Consider the following 18,867-nt stretch of genomic DNA (forward strand, 5'->3'; position numbering starts at 1 on the left):
CTTCAAATCTAAACCTTTCATCAATAGGCCGTAAAATGGAAAAAAAGGGGCGCCAAGTAATGAACCTTCACAAAAACAGGTGCTGGATCATGTTCTGGAAAATGATTACTAGATGGCAATGCCCTAATGGTCAACAACCAAATTTGAATAGGCATTGTTAAGTAACTTGTGGGACCGTATAATCTTCAGTTTGATTAAAATTCGATGGCAAGACTATTTTCCTTTTGTGCTATGGGACTTGTACTACATTTTCCACTAATTTTGAGATAACCGATAGTTTTCAGAACTTATTCTTGCAGCTGTTTCTTCTCAAGGTTCATTGTTGACAAATAGTGTGGTCAACTGTGAGTCAATTAGTGATGGGATCAAATCAAATAGCAAATTGAAGGTGGCCAGGAAATGTGGAAAGTGAAAGCATAGACTGTTTCCATCTTAATGCAAAAAATTGAGTTGGAGCCAAAAGCAACCTGGATTGGATGGAAAAAATCAGGCTTACTTTTTGAGTCGTCTGACTAATTGACAATGTAAATTGGTCGCCCTTGTCCCAACCTCCGGTGACAATTTGATCCCCTCTGTCGAGTCCATTGGATGCCCGCAACCTCCGGTCAGAAGAAACGAAAAAAAAGCCTGGTGAGTGAACGAGTGAATAAGCGAGAGAGTAAGTAAGTAAGTGTAAGTGGATCGTTTCAGGTTGGAAGGCTGCACACAGACAGAGAGAGCCAGTGGAAATCGATTCAAGTCCAGCCAAGACCAATATACATACTACACACATCCATTGACTGTCCGACATCAACCCGATTGAGCCCCTCACCTAGCCCAGCTTGAGCTCAGTCGGGCCGCGAGCCCCGCTCCCGTCCATCCACCCGATTCTGACCGCCACGGCCGTGGTGGGATCGAACATGAGGCTGAATGGCCGGTCCGTGAACATCATGGCCTGGACGAGCATTCGGGTCCTGGTCTGACCCTCCTCACCCGTGGTCGGAGCGTGGGTGGGTCCAGGTCGGGCCCTCATTCTGGGGATTTTGCTTGCCCCTAGGACTGGATGGCGGCTAAATCCGGCAAGGGCGAGAAGTCCTTTCAGGAGAAGTTGAAGTCCTGGCTCAAGTGAGTAGTGGTCCCCACTGGCCGCAGCCATTTGGTCCACGGTTCCAGCACCGGCCCGGAGGACCCTCGATTGTCGATGGCGCCGAGGAGCTCATCCTGCCGTGCCCGTCTAGCCGAGCAAAGGCTGAGCTCAGTCCCAGCCCAGGCTGGATGAACCCCAGATGGGAGTGGCTCACTCACTCATAAGTTGAGGCGGGCGGGCTTCATTTAGGGCGGGGACCCAATGGGTTAAACTCGAGTCTTTTGGGCTAGAACGGCCAGTTCACCTGGGTCAAATTGGGATTAAGTTGAATTGATTGGCACATGTTGAACATAGGAAATCAACGGTCAATGCCGGACTTGTCATTCGTTGTCATTTCCGTCCCGCCTGCCGCCCCATTCGATATCTTTTTCCACCCCAACAATACCCCTCCTGTTCAATCAATAACCACGTGCATGTTTCGATTTAGGGGCTCAAAAGGTCCGAGTCACGGGTCCCATGCGGGTGGACCGCCTGGCTCGGCGGCCAGTGCGGCCGCCCTCCAAGTACTGGCCACGGAGCCCAAGCTGCTCAACCTGAGTCCGGAGCAAATCCAAGCGCTGGCCAGCTCCTCACCTCTCGAGGACCGGATTCGAATCATCACCGAGCTAACGCCCCGAGTGAGGTGAGTCGTGGAAGACTGACCTCCGAATCCCCAGGGTCGATGAAGGGGAGACTGGTAATCTGTCTCGTCTTGGTTTCAGGGGCAACATCTTGGAGGAGCATAGTGTGGAATTGCTGTGGATGAAGACCAAGGACTTGCTCGAGGCCCAGGACCCGAGTCATCGGGTGGCCGTTATCCAATTGTTCACGGCTCTGGTCGAGGGCCAGTTCGAGCATCTCGATGTGATGCGAGGCCAATTCTTCCGGGTCATCGAGTGCCACAAAAGCCCCGAGGATTTTCCGCACCTCTTAAATCTTTTGGATGCCTTGACAAGTGAGGGCCATATTGATTGTAGTACTCATGTAAGGGAACACTCGGCAGTGGTTGAACCTGCTTCTTTTGCACTTGATCAGGGCAAGGCAAAGACATCCTGCACTTCGAAGAAAAGATCGGTCGTTTCTTGCTCCAAGTGTTCCCCACCCAGCCCAAACCCGCCGACGTGGTCAACCAGTATCTCTTGATCTTGCTCAATACCATCAAGTTCAATCCGGCGTATCTGGACCCTGAAGTGGTCACCGGCTTAATCAACTGTCTGAGCTGTCACACGGGCTTGGTCAATGATGACGATGGTGTCACGGGCACGTGTTTGCAGGTAAGTTTGATTGACTCGTGTGTTGGCACTCGGCCTGGAATCTGTCAAGCCAAACGATTATCTTCCACACTCCACACTTTCAGTGCTTTTTTGCCATCATGGGCTTCAGCTACATCCCCAAGGAGGCCCTCACCACCTTTATTTGCACGTTGTGTCGCGTGGTTAATATGCCCGCGCATTGCAAGGAAGCCTGGCGCATCATGGGCAACTTAATGGGCACCCACTTGGGCCACTCGGCACTCTACTGCCTGTGCCAGATCATTCAGTCTCGGGAATATCAGAACAATGTGCCCTTGGTGCGAGGCGCCGTGTTTTTCGTAGGCCGGAGCTTGTGGGGCAACCCGTGTGTGAAAACCATGCGAAACTATTCGGCCATGACCATCTTACCCTCGTTCATCCAAGCTCTTAATTGCCAGCATCAAGTGGTTACCTATGAAGTGACTTTACAGGTAAGTGGATAATCATTCGACAATCTGAGACGCGTGGATGATAAGAAGTGAAATCTCTCTTATGATGGTATTTCCGATTCTATGCCCATATTCACTAAATTTGTCGCCTAGTTGGAACGTTTGATTATCGAGCGAGGAGAGACGCTGAGGGCCCCCGGCTGTGATTGTGCCCTCGATTTGATCGAGGCCATTCTGGTGGCAACCCCGAAACATGCGGAAGACTCAATGAAGAAAGAGATCTTCAAGCATATCCACGACACGTTGAATTCGTTTGAGAACCTCATCGATCAAGACAAGTGAGTTGATTGATTTCAGCCAAGGTTGACACTCTACGTGTCTTCATGGCTCCGTCCAACTTTAACAATGATACATGTATTGCCTTAGTTATCGAGGAAGCAAGAAGAAGTTGTTCAGCATCATCGATTTGTGCTCTTCTCAGCGACCCGAAGAATCGGTCGTGCGATTGCTCGACTATCGGGCCATTTCACTCTTTCCCACCAAATCGGGTTGGATTCGAGGACTGCACACGCTCATGGACAAATACTACAAGAACGATCCCAGGGAGGTCATCCGGATCAAAGCCTTGGAGGTCATGGCCTCTGTGGTGAGAGCTAATCGTCACATGTACGAAGAGGATATGTTGGAGCGTGTTGTGTTGCCCTTCCTGAGGTCCTTGGATCACGAGCAATCGCGTGTGGTTCGTTTGGAGGGGATCAAAGTGCTGACCTCGTTGTGCACCGAATGCTCTTCCAAAGAGGCCATGAAAATGGTGGATATCATTGAACGCATCCTTCTTCGGCAATGGGACAGCAAAAAGAGCCCAGGTTTGTCTTACACCGACCATGACCACACAGAGGCTCGTATCGCCGTCACGGGAGTGATACACGCCTTCAAAGTGAAAATCTCCCAATATCCACCCTCGTTCATCGTGCGGATCTATCAAATCCTTGCCAAACTGGTGGAAGAGCATTACGCACATCCCGAGATCTATGGGAACACGGGCTCCATCCGGATCGAGATCTTTCGCTTGTTTTTGGCTCTTCGAGCCGATGAGAACTATCATTTGGGGATTTGTGACGAGGATTCCGGCTCCATTCGTTACAGTCCGTTTATCGTGTGTCGAGATTTTGCTTCCGGCGGGGGTCCAGCGGAAATCCTCTCTGGAAATGAGGATCAAACCCGAACTCGAAGCGGAGGTATTCACAAATCCGGAGGAGGAGGATCAGCTCCGAATGCCTCTCAGCCGGCCACGTACATGTCGTTGACCAAGGCGTGCATGCTTGTGATTAAGAGCTTGTCAGAGGAGCGTGATTGGACGGTCCTGAAATTGGTGTTGAGTAAGGTGCCTATGGTTTTGCAAAATAAGGCCATCATCACACGATATGGTAAGGCCATCTACATGTTCATTACGCCTTTGGTGGAGTTGACCTCGAGGAACTCCAAGTACCCCGAGGTGCTGGTGAACACGCTCCCGAACTTCTCCAGATCCGAGTTTCACAACACGGTGTTCCCCGTTCTGGCCGCCATGGCCTCGTACAACGAGTTCTTGGAGCCTTCATCTCAACGATCCCTCATCAACGCCTTGCATGTGGGCTTGTTATCGCGAGAATGCAATCGCATTTGCATCATGGCCTTGACGGCTTGTGCCCTGGAGATGAAGAAGTCCATGTATCATGTTATCCCCGAGGTGGTGTTGAACTTCTCCAAGATTTCCGCCACCAAATTGATTGCCACGCCCATGCTGGAGTTCCTCTCCACCCTCATCCGTCTGCCGGATATATTCTCTAGCTTCACCGACACCAACTACATGGCTGTGTTCGCCATTGCGCTTCCATTCACAAACCCCTTTCGATTTGACGCCTACACCGTTTCATTGGCACACCACATCATCATCATGTGGTTCTTGAAATGCCGACTGTCGTATCGACAAAACTTTGTCCAATTCATTATGACCGGACTCAATTCGAATGTGATCCAATCCTTCGAGGAGGGCAACTACCGCAAGATAGCCGCCAATGTGGCAACAGCGGCCGCCTCTCGCCTTGCGAACATGGATTCCGCAGACCGGAAGCGAAGTTCCAGTCTCTCGGAGCATTCGATCAAGCCTCGAGATCGCGCCCAAACAGCCGTGACCACCAAAGTGTCCACTCAGAAAGGGTCCGGCGCCAGTGACGAGCTCTCCGAGGAGCACAAGCGAGCCAACAAGATGATCAGCTTCCACCAGGAGCTCACAGAGACTTGTGTCGACATCCTGGCGCGATACATGTTTGCCAACGCCTCAGTTCAGCCGAAGCGATTGCCCACCACGCAATTCCTCCTGAAGGAAGGCCACTCGGCCACGTGGTTGCTCAACACCATGCTCATCACTATCACCACGAGCCATTGTGATCAGACGTCAAACCGCGGTGGACTGTGCGATCGCTGTCACCTGATTTGTTCGAAAACGAGACAAGAGGACCCATTGAACTCGGTGCATCTGACCCAGCCCGAGGAGAGTTCCTCCAGTGGAACCTTCATCCAGAGCCCAGAGGGAGAGATTAGTAATGTCAGGAAGAGGCATCAATCGGAATTCCAGGTTAACAGATTGAACGAATACTGTTTTTAGATTCATTTCGTATCACATCAAGAACTTTCGATTTAGGCCCAGAGACCCAGCCCGTCACGATATCTACCAGGATCCTCGGCTCGAGATGATTTTGATTTGAGACGTCAAGTCTCGGCCGAACGAATCTCGAGCCAGTTGTCCAATCCCGTGCCTTCACAGCAAGTTCCTCAGCCAAGTGACTCTGAGAACGATGTCGGGCTTTTGGAGTCCTTGATGAAGGAGCAGAAAGGTCAAGAGATCCGGAAACCCGATTTATGCGCCTGTTGGTGCAATGGATGGGCTGAGGTAGGACAATCAATCTGTAGTGAATTGAGAACCACTCATCATAACTTAATGATGAATTGGTACTACCTTTCCTAGATTTTTGTTCGACGGCCAAGTGGAGATGTGTCTTGGATGTGTCGGATTCAGAACTCCTCTCTGGTAAGCGACTCCTACAGTGAATTTCCTTTGGCTGATTTGGCGGCGTTGTTCCGCCCTTCAAACGATCTGGCCATCCGTGAATCCGTGGCTCAAATGTTGGACATGAGCAAGCGAATTCCGATCGACACCTTGAGTGAAAAGGAATACGAATCTTTGACGAGCGACAAGGGCGATCCGGTAAGGAAAACCAGGCGTTTGTTTGATGATCTGTCTTGAATTCGATTAACGGGATTAAATTAATTTTTCAACTTCCGTTGACTTTCAGCGCGAGAGTTTTTCGCTTCAAGGTTGTCGGGCTTCAATTACGGCTGAGTCCGATTCTTCGACCCACTCCAATGTGGATCGTGATTCCAATCCTTCTTCGGGACAAGATCCAGCCAGTCCAGCCAGTCCCTCAGAACCTCGGACAGGTAAGAATTTGAACAGATAGAATATCCGTTGATGTCTAGCTCTTCTTTTTGACCGTTCTCGAATGTCTCTAGAATTAAAAAATTCGGGTACCTCCTCCAATCGCCAAAGCTGTGGTCCCATCCCTGAGGTGGAGGAAGAGGAACCTATTGTGCGGGAACATCGGACGTCCTCGGAATTGCTCCAAAGGCGACGAATCAGTCTTCAACATGGAGGTGCCCCGAATGCGGACTCCACGGAGAATTTGAAGTTAAAGATCAACAGTCCCTTAAAGACCGGATCGCCCATGAGAAGCCGAGAGGCCTCGGGCACCCCACCCACGCTCACGCCCATCTCAGGACCTGCATCTTCGGGTGTGGGCTCACGCCCTCCCAAACTCTTGCTCGACTCGTCGATGCGACGTGATCGCGCTCATACGATATCCGGACCAAGTCCCCGGCGATTCAATCGAGATTCGGCTAGCGGGACCGGATCGGCCGGCATTCGACGCGGGCCGGAGTTCTTACGCAGTCAGACGTCAGGGGGTCCGAGCTCGGAACGAGCAGAACGGGTGACTGGGATCTCGCCCCAATTTGTGTTCTTGCAATTGTATCACAACTCGAGTTTCGGCAACACCAACTCGCTCGATCAGCCCATCTTGTTGCCGGCCACCAAAGCCATTGAAACCAGCATCAAGAACTTGGACCGGATTCACGCGTAAGTAGCTTTCTACGGTTTGAAGACTTGGAGCGGATCAGGGCTTGTAAAGCGTTCAATTGTTCATGTGCTGTTCAAATCTTAGACACGAGACGCACAAGATCGGGGTCTTGTACATCGATCCCGGTCAAGAAGACAACGAGGAGGCCATCCTTTTGAATGAGTTTGGCTCCTTGAGGTACACCCAATTCCTTCATGGACTGGGGGATCTCATATCTCTTAAAGATGTGGACAAGAAGTACTCGTATGTGGGTGGGTTGGATCATGTTGACGGAGATGGAGATTTTGCGTACATGTGGGAAGATGACGTCATGCAGGTGAGGATTTTTCCCTTTGGATAGTTACCGTCAAAAAACTTAAAAGGCGCTATTGATAGTGGGAATTGTATTACCGGTGGTTACATTCCTTGTAGCGGTTTGTAAAACCCGTGGAAACCTATGCCTAAAAATTAATAACAATGCTTTGAATGCATTTAGGTCATATTCCACGTGGCCACTCTCATGCCCAATCATGAGCGTGACCCGAAGGCCAACAAAAAGAAACGACATATTGGCAACGACTTCGTGGTCATCGTGTATAATAACTCTGGTGGACACTACAAGATGGGCACGGTTAAGGGCCAATTTATCAACGCGTGCATCGTGATTACGCCCTTGGATCAGGGATCGAACAAGGTGTTTATTGATTGTAAGCCTGAATTGGACGAGCCCTTAGGACATGTGAAGGATCCCAAGATCGTGTCCGACCGTAATCTGGCCATCCTCGTTCGGCAATTGGCCCTGCACTGTAATCTGGCCGCTCAAATCCAGCAGACCTTGGGTTTGGGAAGGGACCCATATTCATCCAATTGGTTGGAGCGGCTCCGCCAAATTAAACGCATTCGAGATAAAGTCAGTACGGTCTCCGACGATGGGAGCAAATCCAATGCGAGCAATGGCAAAGATGGTGGAGATCGAGCCTCCAACGACAACTCTTCGTCGTCTTCATCATCGCGAACCGAGCGAACGAGTTCGTTTAGTCGAGCGGCTCTGAACGACTTCACCAACATTGTCATGAGACGCATTTCCAAAGATGACTAACGAAACGAACTCCATCATGGCCCATGTTGCAAATGTGAATGGAAGAGTTCATCAATGTCATCCTCCTCTTCATCATTCTTCCCTGCATCTTCCATTCTCTTTTCTCTCTCTCTTTCGATCGTCGTATGTTATCATCTCTTTTTGTCCACGTGATATTGAGAGCGTCCTCAGCGTGAAGATGCATATGTGAACACGATATAAAATACAAGCAGTTATATTATACCCTTACGTGTGACGTCACCAGTTTTCGTGTTCAAGTATTTTATTAAAACAGAATTAGGGTAGCAAAAGCCGATCTTAATTTATTCTGTACAGAAGTGCCCGGACGCTTAATTTTCTGTCAACATCACTTCTTATCCTCTTCCTTTTTCTTATCGTCGTCATCTTTCTTTGTCCCCTCCTTGTTCCCAGTCATGGCCCCCATGGCTTGTTTGACAGCATCCGAATTGGGATCCACTCCCGGCAAATTCTCCAAAACGTTCTGCAGAAAATGGAAACATTTCAATTGTAAACCCATCCCGACAGTGAATTCCAGCAGACAAAGAAAGCTGAACCAACGCACCTTGAGGAAGTCTGGGTCGTTCATCTCTTGAGAGTAATCCTCCTTGGACTCGTCCACCTCCATAGCCTCGCCTTTGGCAGCTCCGGCCGAGGCCGAGGGCGACGGGCCGGCCTCTTCCTGCATGGACATGCGCATAGCATAAGCGATCTGCTCGTCCTCGGTCATGGCGGCCAAGTTGGGCTCGTCGCTAGCGCTCTGAGCGGGTGCGCCATCACCACCTTGAGTACCCTCGGGCTCCATGGACATGGCCAATGCGCGTCGCAGAAGTGCCTCTTCGGAGTTGGGATCCGAGGCGGCCGTGGGATCCGCGGGCGCCACGACGGCTTCGGCCTCCATGGCTTCGCCGCCCTGGTTACGGGATTCGGCCTCCTGTCGAGCTCGCTGCTCTTCCATGGAGACGCGAAGCGCCAATGCCAATTCGGGATCTTCGTTCGGATCGACACCGAATTCAAAACCACCTCCATCGGAGGGCACCACATTGGGTCCACTGCCATCTTCACCCTAACACGATGGAAACGAGCCATACCCAATGAGCCATCCCCGAGTATTCAGAGTGGGGCTGGGACTTACTTTGAGAATGGGTGACGAGATGAGTGCGTCCGAAAGATGGGGGCCCGGGGGAATGGTCACGAGATGACTGCCCGTACCGTCCTTGCCATTGACGGTCTCGACGAATTTTTTCAAGATGTCAGCATTGTCGGCGTCCTCGCCAAAGCTCACGATGTCCACACTGACTTTTTCCTTTTTGAGCTTCTTGGCCAGTTTGATGAGGACGGCCTCGTCACCCGTGACGGGTGAGCCCACGAAGGCCACAATCCGAGTTTTGTGGTTCTTGCCTTGTCGATGCTTCAAGGTGAGCTGAAAGGGGGGCACAATATGCAGAAGCCCGATAATTCAGGCCTGAAGGCATCCATCCGATCGAGACAACTTACATGGGCGATCTTGATGCCTTGAGCCAAGCGCAATTGGCCTTTGGGCTGAACGGCGTGCAACTTGCCCAGGACTTTACCCGTGTCCGTGGTGAGCGTGACCAAGACGGACAGCTCGGCCAGGGTCATGAGGCCCACGTTGGATTCGGGATTGGCCCGCAGCTTGGATTGAGTCACCAGATTAACGGCGTCCTGTTGAGCTTGCAAACGGGTGGGCAGGAAGTCCCCATTGCGCATGTACTCGCTATTGTCCACGCTAGAATCAGAGACGAGAACCAGAAAAGTATGAGTCGGGAGCCCGGATGGGGGAGGGTAGGGGAGGGGGTGGCGGATATTCTTCATCTGGGGGCATGGCCAACCGTCCACAACTGGGAACAGGACCCGAGCAGCAGAGAATATCAAACTATATCAATATGGCCTGTCAGCCGGACTATTCTGGCCCTCCCCGCATCAGGGGGGTTCAGATCCGCATCTTTATCCAGTCCTGATTGAGATCATGGAATCCACCCTAGCCTGATGGAGCCACTTACCAAATGATGGTGGATTCCAAAACCATCTTGATCCACTGGCCGCAGTCTAGCCTCAATCCACGGGGATTCCACTCACGCTGGCCAAGGCGTCGACACTCCAAGAATAGACGATATATGTGACGATGTGAGAGAGGTGAGGCGGGTGGCGATCGATAGCAATGCCTTTGAGCAGTGGGTACTCGGACCAAGAAGAGTAAATCAGTTCAGAGTTAGCCTCCCGATCCTCGGAAACCCCAAGTCAGCCAATCTCCACAATGACTCGAAATTTCTCAGCTCCAACGTCAACAAGGCCAGGGTGACTCACAGGTGGACATAGACGGTAGAATCAGTGTTCTCCCAGAGGCAGCTTAAGAGGTGGCGTGAGTTATTCTTTTTCAGCTTGCTTTCAAAAGGCTAGTGGGTAACACGGGTGAAACCGAAGGAAATGTTCACGCTGTGTGTCAGGAGTCAGAGGACATGATTATCCATAACGTCTGTACAATCTGCTTCTTTTGTCTCGCTTTCGGACTTACTCGGGTCAAGTTCTCAGCCATGCGTCAGACCGCTTAGAAGTGGACATAAAATAATCATTGGTACATTCCATGATTTGCGTGTGGTTTTAAAGCCGTGGAACTATATCAATCCCGAAATTCAGGCATGTCCGAGAGTTAGTCTTTGGACAATGACTTTGAGAGTTTGGCAATCGTGCTGAATGTACTCGTACGCTCAGAAACTTCTTAGTCTCGATTCAATTATCATTAAGTCCATTATCCATCACGCAAGTTAAAAAAAACTCACGCAACCTTTTAAGCTGCCTTTTGGGAGACCACGGATTACCGTTGGGCGGGCCCAAATCATAGCCGCCGCCCCCTCTCATACCCGCCCAGTATTGACTGGCCACCCAGGGACCCGGGGGGAGTTATCATCCCTTATCCGAGTGAGTCAGGCCAGCTGAGTTCAACCAAAAATGGTCACGCTAGACGTGGGGCCTGGGATAGTTTCCAGCCAGCCAGGGATGCCATTCATCCCTCTATTCATTGATCTGTCAGGCCCGGCGCCACCTAGCGGACCTGGGCCGCTAGCGGGTCAATTAGTGGTTCAATCCGCGACCCTGATTGTTCGCTCCTACACACAGACATACAGACCTACCTACATACCTACCCCGCATTCCCCCCTTAGCCTAAGACCGCCTCCCTGGCCTTGTCCCTGGGGTGGAATGTGATTGGTATTGGAGCGTGGGCGCCAGTCGCCGATCCGGAGCCCAGACCTGGAAGCCTGAAGGCCTGCCGTCGGCCCCCATTGATCGATTGAATGATGGATGGATGGATTGCTATGGACGCTCAGCCTTGAGAACCCGATTCACCCTACCCCCCCGGTGGACGGACGAGTGGGGCGTGTATGAGGTGGGCCCGATCTGGCCCCGAGCCATCTCTAGGCGGGTCGCCATGGAGGGCGTTTTGCGTCAGTTCGTGGAGAGTCGGAATCCGGCTCACAGTCCCGTTTTTCGGCGTCAATTCCTCACCAAGGTACGTAGAGGCCTCAGCCTGTCAGCCTCATCCCACCCCCACCCCCACCCTCATACTTGGCGGGTTGGAACGGCTGGGCCCTAATCCTGACTTTTTCTGGTCCAGATGTTTTCCAATTTGGATCAAATCACCTTGAACCCGGTGGATGTGTCCAGCTTATTAGGCTTGTTCGTTCAATGGATCCTGTTCTCGGAAGACGAGCCCCTGATTGGCCAATTGGGCCACCAACAGTTCCTGTAAGTCCAGCCCACCGCTTGTTCTCTATGTTCTCTATGTTCTCTACCCTCGGCCCTGGGCCCGATTGACCGACCCGCCTTGATTATTCCTCCTGACCTGTCTTAGAGCTCTGTCCCGCAAATATCCGGCCGCCTTCTACGAGTATGTCACGCCCAATTTTATGATCGACATGTTTACCAATGCCACCCACGGGGCGAAACGGGAGCTGGTCCAGCTCGTGGGCGAAATCTTGTCCCTCCTCACCGAGTTCGAGCCGGAGCGAAACATTGAGGCCACTCAGCGCACCATTGTCAACGTCACCAAGATCCATCTCTATGGTAAGGGCTTTTTCGGTTGGGCTTCCGGTGCTGCCCAAAATCCCAGGCCATGAACCCCCCGGTTGTATTTCCATCTTCTAGCGTGTCTGAAAGAGCACGGTGTGCATTTGCCCGTGACTCGCGAGATCGCCCGGGTCTATCAAAACCACCCGTGCGTGTTGCCCAACCCCACGGAATGGAGTCGATTTTCCGTGTTGATAGTCACGCTTTTGGCTGGCTATCAGATCCACGCCGTCAAGTCCGATCAAATGAACTTCTTTGAGGCCACCGACGAGGTCAGTCAGATGTTGCCGTTGATTTGGGGTCGCTCGGCGGCCACGGACGGCATTCAAGAGTGCCTTAAAGCGTTTTACTCAATCATCTCCTCCGAAGGCAAAGGTAAGCCGGTGGCTGATGACCGGCCAAGTTGTCCCGCTTCATTCGGCTCTCGATAATGGACCTCCATTTTTGCCTTTCAGACGCTCTGAGCTCGCCCAGCTGCGGTTTGATGGCCATCATTGATAAGATCCCCAACGTTTTTCTGGAACGAGCCACTCAAGCCATTTTAGACGAGAGTTCTCAGGCCACTGGCGAGGCTCGAACCGTCATAGGTTTGCAGGTAAGATTGTTTTGATTGACGGGTCAGCTCTATCATGATGACGTGGATGAACAAAGATTCATGAGCTCGGTTTATCCATCAGACCATGATCAAGTGGCTAACCCTGAGTCGAGCCAGTCCCAGAATGGTTCGCTGGCTTCTGGAGATGCTTCGTGGCCTTCAGGCCAAAGACCGGAACTCGATCCTCATCGAAATTGCTCACTCGTGTACGGAACCCTTGTCTTTGGCGTTGGCCCAACCGGATTTGATTGCCTCGGTGAACGACATCTTCTTCTTCCTGTTATTGGGATTTCAACACTCGGAATCCATTTTCCATGGCGTCGTGTCCCATATCCCACAGACACTCCGATCCTTGGGCCACATGAAGAGCGAAGAAACATTTCATAGATTGGCCGAGGCCTCGCGCTTTCTCATGGCTCGATTTCCCAACTTTCCGGATCTATACGAACCCATTGTTCATGTCCTGGAGGAGTTCAAAATCCCGGAGCCTTCCGAAGCCAGGGCCAGAGGTAGGCAGGCGTCTATTGGTTCAAATTTTTTGGAAATGCCCCAATCCGACTTCATTATTCGTACTTTAATCACGACCTGGTGCTTTACTTCTATGAAGAAACTCCTTCAACGAGTTGATTTTCTTTTAAAACTAAGAAAATACTATATCCTCATTGTCTCGGGCAATTTTTGGCAAGAATGACAAAAATGTGTTTTTTGTCTTGTTTTCAGAACTGCGTTCCCTATCATGGTTGTCTCCGATACATTCTACGACCTTCATACACCATCAGACAAGAACCATCTCATATTTGGTTGAAGACGCTCTCTCATTTCGCTCTGAAACTGGAATGGTGGGATTAATCAATCTTGGGAACACCTGTTACATGAACTCAGTTTTGCAAGCCCTCTACATTACCAAAGAGTAAGTAGACAATCCCCTTTTTGTCCAAAACGTAACTACTGCCGAATGTCTCAGAGGCTGCTTCTTTCAATGGCCAAGCTGAGAATAAATGGTGTTCTTCTTTTCCAGTTTCTGTGATGATATCCTCAGTGCTCCATTAACTTCTTCTCAATTGGTGCTTTTCCGACTCCAACAAGTGTTCGCCTATCTGCGATATTCTCAGAGGTCCATTTACTCGCCAGGAGACTTCCTGAAAGTGGCAAGACCCCCCTGGTTTGAATCTGGACGACAGCAAGATTGTTCGGAATTTCTCAGGTAAATAATCATAAAAATGGAAATGAAAACACAACCCACGACAAATCAAAGAGACACCCATCCTTTTCGTCTCCTGGGAAAAAATTCTAGTTACAAACATGTTTTCAAATTAGTTTGAAATATCTTGAAAACATCATCCAATCATGGGGAAAGCCTTTCCATTCGGTTCGTTCGTTTTATTTCGGCGAGTCTCTGAAGCTCAAAATGGGTTTATGCCTGACGACGAGCTGGCTGTATGTGACTTTTCATGATTTGGTCTTCAAAGCCATCTCAATCAGAGGTGCAAGTGAGCGGAAAGAAGACCTTCAAAGTTGCAGCTGGAAAGTTGAGATTGAATGAGAATGTCGTCTCGGCAAACAAACATCATTGAATTTGCGATGAGGGTCCAAACAAAATCCAAAAACGTCCATGAATCATCTTATCAGAATGCAGTGAAGTTATGGCAAAGGCTACAATTTCGTCCTGCCTGAAATGATTATTTTCAAACAAATGTAATCTATGTCGCCGTTTCAACTCGTCACTCTCGTTTGAGAACTCAAAAAGCTACTCTAGACGGCTTCTTCAATTCCAGGTACTTGATTGATACTCTTCATGAGCAGGAGAAATCAAGCATACCCTGTCGCCAACAGCCAGGCGATGAGCCCTCGAAATCGATCTCGACGACTCGATCATCTGATGAAAAGAAAGAAACCATTCTGGGCAAGACCATCGTCATCTGTCCATTGGGATCCACCCCCGAGGAGGAAGAAATTCCAAAGATGACCACTCGAAGTTCTAATATGGCTTTGGACGTCATTTCAGAGGTCCCAGAAACCAATGGAGATCAAGATGAAGAAATGTTAAGTCAAGTGAGTGCTCAGCTGGTTTTGTCGCCAGGTTTTACAATGAGGGGAAGGAAGGAGCTAAACGATACAAGTTACTGTCATCTATTGCGTGAACTTGGTGTATTGATATTCTGAAAGCATCACATTTTCAGACTACGTAAACCACGTATTCGTGAACGTACTATTCTGATTTAATTTGGACCCCCAACCCTTATTAAGGTGCCTTGCCGATGTCCAAGCTTAAACATGAATTTTAACCCGCTCCACGTCGATTGACATTGGCCAGTCATAAATGCCTTGATACCATTTTTTTTTTTGGAGGGCAGGGTGAGTGGCCTTGGAACTCCCCCAAACTAAATCTTTTTGATAATGTATGGTTAATCTTGGGACTAGTTGTATGTTGTACATTAAGCAACGTCACTAAGTAATGTCACTACTATGTTTTTGTCCTGTTTTCTTGTAAATCGTTTAAATATCAGTTCGTTCCAATTGACACGTCCCAAAAAGAAAATGTTTTGGATGGCCTTGCCGTAATACCCAGCTTTTTACAAAACTTGATCACTACGAGTGCAAGTTGCAGGAAATGCGTTGATACCGAATGTATTTTCCTGATTCATTCTCATTCAACATTCCATGAGAGTTGACTCGAAGTCCTCAAAGGGCATCAGTCAGCTACCGACCGAGCGCGTGCAACATACGTCTCAAAGAGCAAAGTCTTGTTTGCATGTTTGTCCCTCCTATAGTTCAGTACTGGAGTGAGTGACTCCTTGTCCACTCCAGTTTTTCATTCGAGAAATAACCCGACGCGAGTCTTTTAGTAACGACTCGCCCCCCCTAAAACTTTACATAGATTTTTTGGATTGTGTCAGAAAACGGACCTCACTTTTTCATGAATCACCCGAGCAAGAAACCAAGTCTTCAAAAAGTGAGTGTGCTATCTCGGTATAGTTCGGCAAATGTTTGATCTGCTGGACTAGAGGTTAGCATAGAGCTAACTCGCTCGAGTCCTCTTCTGGAGCTAGCACTAGATGGGGTCATAGTTGGTGAGCACTGAGCATAGCTCTCTGGCAACGGAGCGATCGGATAGTCTTTGACGAAAAAGATATTGTATATTTGGTGGAAAGGCTGAAGCGAATTTGAACCATACCTGCAGTCTCACGATTTCCTTGATTTGTACTGATAACGAATTCATGCGAAGCCGTATGCGTCAAAAAGAAAAAAAAGTTTTCTTTGAAAAATTAGTTTCAAAGCCAGTCAGATTTTGATACAAGAGAAAATACATCTGCAACGGTACAATTTCAACTCGAAGTAGAGAAGAAGGTATGGTGATTCTTGATTTGCAACCAACGAACGGATTCAAAGCAAGGATTTAGTAATGCATAGATAAACGCCAAGTTTTGATACCATCAAAACTCTAGCAGTGCTGTTGGGCTTGACCCACTATATATTTTGACGTGGGCTGGAAGCATATCGGGACTCAAAATTTCCACGCCATCAAAAATATGAATCCATGGTGTATAATTTCACATAGACGCCAGAATTTCTACCTGTTTGAGAGCAAAGATATGGAACTCAATATACGATTGACCGCCAATACAAGCAAGGCTTTGTTGTTAAAAGTATATCTTTTTCTCTTTTTATTTTAGTGCTCGGATGGCCGAATGGACGAGGACTTCTTTGGAAGCCGCGGCAGCTTGTCAGCGTTTCATAACCGCGGTGATTTGTCAGAGGACGAGGAAGTGGATTTGCGGGGGAGCCGAACCTCTCTGGGAAGCTTGGGAATGAAAAGATGGACAACTGAAGAGAATCTTTCTTCCAACTCGAACAATGGCTCGCGAGAAGACCAACTCAATATCCTCGATGAGCCCTTAAACAATTCCCACTCTGACTCAACAGGTAGGAGACCCATTGATAATTGTTGCCGAGAAGTCAAACCAATATATTTCTTCGGCCTTTCAGATAGTGGAATCCAAAGTGTAGGCGATTCCATTCGTGGATCGCGAGATTCTGTGGGAGACGGGAAAGAAGCTTCGAGTTCCCAGTTAAAAGACGTTGCCACTTCCTCAACCAAAAAGAGCCTCCAGGCCAAAAGCGAATTTAATTTGGCCTTTCTGAAACCAGAGTCTTTGTCTCCCGTATCTTCGTCCTCCTCGTCGTCTACCTCTCCATCGGTTCAAAGACCCTTGCACGAGCCACGCCTCGTGTCCCTAGTTCAAAAGCACTTGGGAGGCAAACTCCGGACTAGGTATCAGTGCTCAAAGTGCCAAAATGTGTCTGAGCACCGAGAAATCTTCACAGAGTTGCATCTGGCCGTACCCGCAGATCAATCCGGCAAAACCAATCAGCTGAATGACAATTTGACCATGCAGAGCCTGGTGAGCTCCTATTTGAGTGAGGAGACTCTCGAAGGGGACAACCAGTACCATTGTGATACGTGCCAGGGACTTCAGGATGCCGTCAAAAGCGTTCATCTCTTGGAAGGGCCTCACCATTTACTGTGCACATTGTTACGCTTCAAGTACGATCGAGCCGTGAATCGGAAGAGCAAAGTCTTCACCAATATCAATTATAAACTCACTTTGTCTTTGCCCATTCAAGATCCCACCAACGAGTCGGGACAGGTCAGAGAAGAGCACTACGCTCTTTATGCGATTGTCATTCACTCGGGTTACAGTTCAGATGGGGGCCATTATTACACGTATGCTCGACCCCCGCCCAGAAGTGCCAAGGAGTTGGATTGCGATACCTGGTACATATTCAACGACAGTAAGGTGTCCTTTGGCGACTTCCAGTCCTTCAAGGACGTGGGCAAGCAATTCCCACGGGATGTGGCTTATCAGTTGCTCTACAAGAAGATGGAGCCGGTCGATGAATCTCGGCCTCAGAGGACCATGGGTCGAAAACCATTAAGAGCCGACCTCAAATCGGCCCTGGACAAGGATAATCTGAAGTTCTTGCGCGAGAAAGAGCGCAACTCGAACAACACGGGCTACAAATCGAGTGCGTGGTCATCGAGGAGTACGAGGAAGAAAGATGGACCCGATGATGAGGATGATAAGGATGGATATAATGAGGGCGGAGGCAAGGGGTTCCAAGGTCCAAGCCTGGTTTGTTGAGCCTTGAGGTCTTTGTGCAATGTAGGAGTACTGTTTGTAGCACTGCCAACTGGTTTGTTTTTATACGTAAAATTTTCCAAACTTATTATTCATTCCAATCTCACATGACATGTTGAGGTTCTTCTATAGAAAGTCAAACTCGTGTCCATTCATATCTTCTGTCCATTTACCTGTGATACCCATCCATTATCCATCGCTCTATTTGTCATTTGTACTCAGTGACGTGCTTAAAAATGAAATATATGCATCAAATAAAAAAAACCGGTTTATTTGAGAATTATGTACTTTTCCCCAAACTGTAGTAATCAAATGCGCTTCTGCCGGCTTTATAATTCCGGATACCTCAAACTCGCAAAGAGGTTGTGTGATGCTTTTGAAACTCTCTAAGACCCTTGTCATCTCTGTCACAAACTTTAAACGTTACGGTTACTTTTTTAAAAAGGAATGTGTTACCGCTACCGAAACTTTTTTGAAGAAGTAACCCGTTACCGTTACCCGTTATGTAGAATGCGTAGGAAACCTTTGGGCATTTTTCTTTGCCTCGTTTATAAAAGAAAAAAAGTAACGGTCAAGGGAGGACTACAAAAGCCTTTCCCTTACCGGTACCGTTACTTCTTCTGAAAAGTGAGGCGTTACCGGTAGCGTTACTCAAAAAGTAACGCGTTACTTCGCTCGCCACTTTGACAAGGGTATTTTCATACCGGTTAACTTCTAAGCCCTAACAACTCCCAGGTATGAGCTTTAAAAACAGGCCTCAGGGGAGATACACTTTTCTACTATTATGGGGGTCTCCTGCATTTGGGTGAAAACATGAGCACCATTTTATCGATCGTGATCGACCTACGCAACAACTGTTATGTTTTCTTCCAATCCAATTTTCGAGACACTATCATTAACTTTAAGGCGTTTTCGCACATGGAGCTCTTCCTTACCAACTTTGTATTTGATGGCTTCATTTACCTTTGCTTTCTTTACTCTGTTTACTTGCCTCTATTAACATTTGAAG

The 18,867-nt window shown here is 49.0% G+C and overlaps 3 protein-coding genes across 3 annotated transcripts; 2 read left to right on the top strand and 1 right to left on the bottom strand.

Annotated features, from left to right (window-relative positions):
* The first annotated feature begins 720 nt into the window (after positions 1 to 720).
* LOC131881305 (tuberin-like) lies at positions 721 to 8,267 on the top strand. Its single transcript, XM_059228139.1, has 13 exons — positions 721 to 1,104; positions 1,554 to 1,748; positions 1,828 to 2,060; positions 2,141 to 2,379; positions 2,463 to 2,828; positions 2,940 to 3,124; positions 3,213 to 5,403; positions 5,470 to 5,718; positions 5,794 to 6,033; positions 6,122 to 6,266; positions 6,339 to 6,960; positions 7,046 to 7,277; positions 7,437 to 8,267. The coding sequence occupies exons 1-13, from the start codon at positions 1,043 to 1,045 to the stop codon at positions 8,037 to 8,039; spliced, it is 5,562 nt and encodes a 1,853-aa protein (XP_059084122.1). The 5' UTR covers positions 721 to 1,042; the 3' UTR covers positions 8,040 to 8,267.
* Positions 8,268 to 8,283: 16 nt separating this feature from the next.
* On the bottom strand, positions 8,284 to 10,332 carry LOC131881307 (26S proteasome non-ATPase regulatory subunit 4-like). Its single transcript, XM_059228141.1, has 5 exons — positions 10,061 to 10,332; positions 9,534 to 9,786; positions 9,172 to 9,459; positions 8,602 to 9,102; positions 8,284 to 8,520 (listed from the first exon to the last, which is right to left on the bottom strand). The coding sequence occupies exons 1-5, from the start codon at positions 10,084 to 10,086 to the stop codon at positions 8,386 to 8,388; spliced, it is 1,203 nt and encodes a 400-aa protein (XP_059084124.1). The 5' UTR covers positions 10,087 to 10,332; the 3' UTR covers positions 8,284 to 8,385.
* An 826-nt stretch (positions 10,333 to 11,158) lies between these two features.
* On the top strand, positions 11,159 to 18,135 carry LOC131881306 (ubiquitin carboxyl-terminal hydrolase 38-like). Its single transcript, XM_059228140.1, has 11 exons — positions 11,159 to 11,565; positions 11,671 to 11,801; positions 11,908 to 12,119; positions 12,201 to 12,497; positions 12,578 to 12,717; positions 12,800 to 13,226; positions 13,438 to 13,627; positions 13,736 to 13,921; positions 14,493 to 14,769; positions 16,392 to 16,641; positions 16,705 to 18,135. Exons 1-11 carry the CDS (start codon positions 11,362 to 11,364, stop codon positions 17,859 to 17,861), a joined length of 3,471 nt encoding a protein of 1,156 aa, XP_059084123.1. The 5' UTR covers positions 11,159 to 11,361; the 3' UTR covers positions 17,862 to 18,135.
* The last annotated feature ends 732 nt before the right edge of the window (positions 18,136 to 18,867 follow it).

The sequence above is a fragment of the Tigriopus californicus genome, chromosome 5 (assembly GCF_007210705.1).
Source record: "Tigriopus californicus strain San Diego chromosome 5, Tcal_SD_v2.1, whole genome shotgun sequence".
Classification (NCBI taxonomy): Eukaryota; Metazoa; Arthropoda; class Copepoda; order Harpacticoida; family Harpacticidae; genus Tigriopus; species Tigriopus californicus.

What these genes read in the sequence shown, in the direction of transcription:
- LOC131881305 (XM_059228139.1), top strand. Translation starts at nt 1,043, where the DNA reads ATGGCGGCTAAATCCGGCAAGGGCGAGAAGTCCTTTCAGGAGAAGTTG. An exon ending in GGTGCAATGGATGGGCTGAG is followed by an intron (nt 5,719 to 5,793) that starts GTAGGACAATCA and finishes TACCTTTCCTAG; the next exon opens with ATTTTTGTTCGACGGCCAAG. An exon ending in AACTTGGACCGGATTCACGC is followed by an intron (nt 6,961 to 7,045) that starts GTAAGTAGCTTT and finishes TTCAAATCTTAG; the next exon opens with ACACGAGACGCACAAGATCG.
- LOC131881307 (XM_059228141.1), bottom strand. Translation starts at nt 10,086, where the DNA reads ATGGTTTTGGAATCCACCATCATTTG. An exon ending in TTGGAATCCACCATCATTTG is followed by an intron (nt 9,787 to 10,060) that starts GTAAGTGGCTCC and finishes CTCTGATTCTAG; the next exon opens with CGTGGACAATAGCGAGTACA. An exon ending in TCTCGTCACCCATTCTCAAA is followed by an intron (nt 9,103 to 9,171) that starts GTAAGTCCCAGC and finishes CCATCGTGTTAG; the next exon opens with GGTGAAGATGGCAGTGGACC.
- LOC131881306 (XM_059228140.1), top strand. Translation starts at nt 11,362, where the DNA reads ATGGATTGCTATGGACGCTCAGCCTTGAGAACCCGATTCACCCTACCC. An exon ending in CACCAAGATCCATCTCTATG is followed by an intron (nt 12,120 to 12,200) that starts GTAAGGGCTTTT and finishes TCCATCTTCTAG; the next exon opens with CGTGTCTGAAAGAGCACGGT. An exon ending in CATCTCCTCCGAAGGCAAAG is followed by an intron (nt 12,498 to 12,577) that starts GTAAGCCGGTGG and finishes TTTGCCTTTCAG; the next exon opens with ACGCTCTGAGCTCGCCCAGC.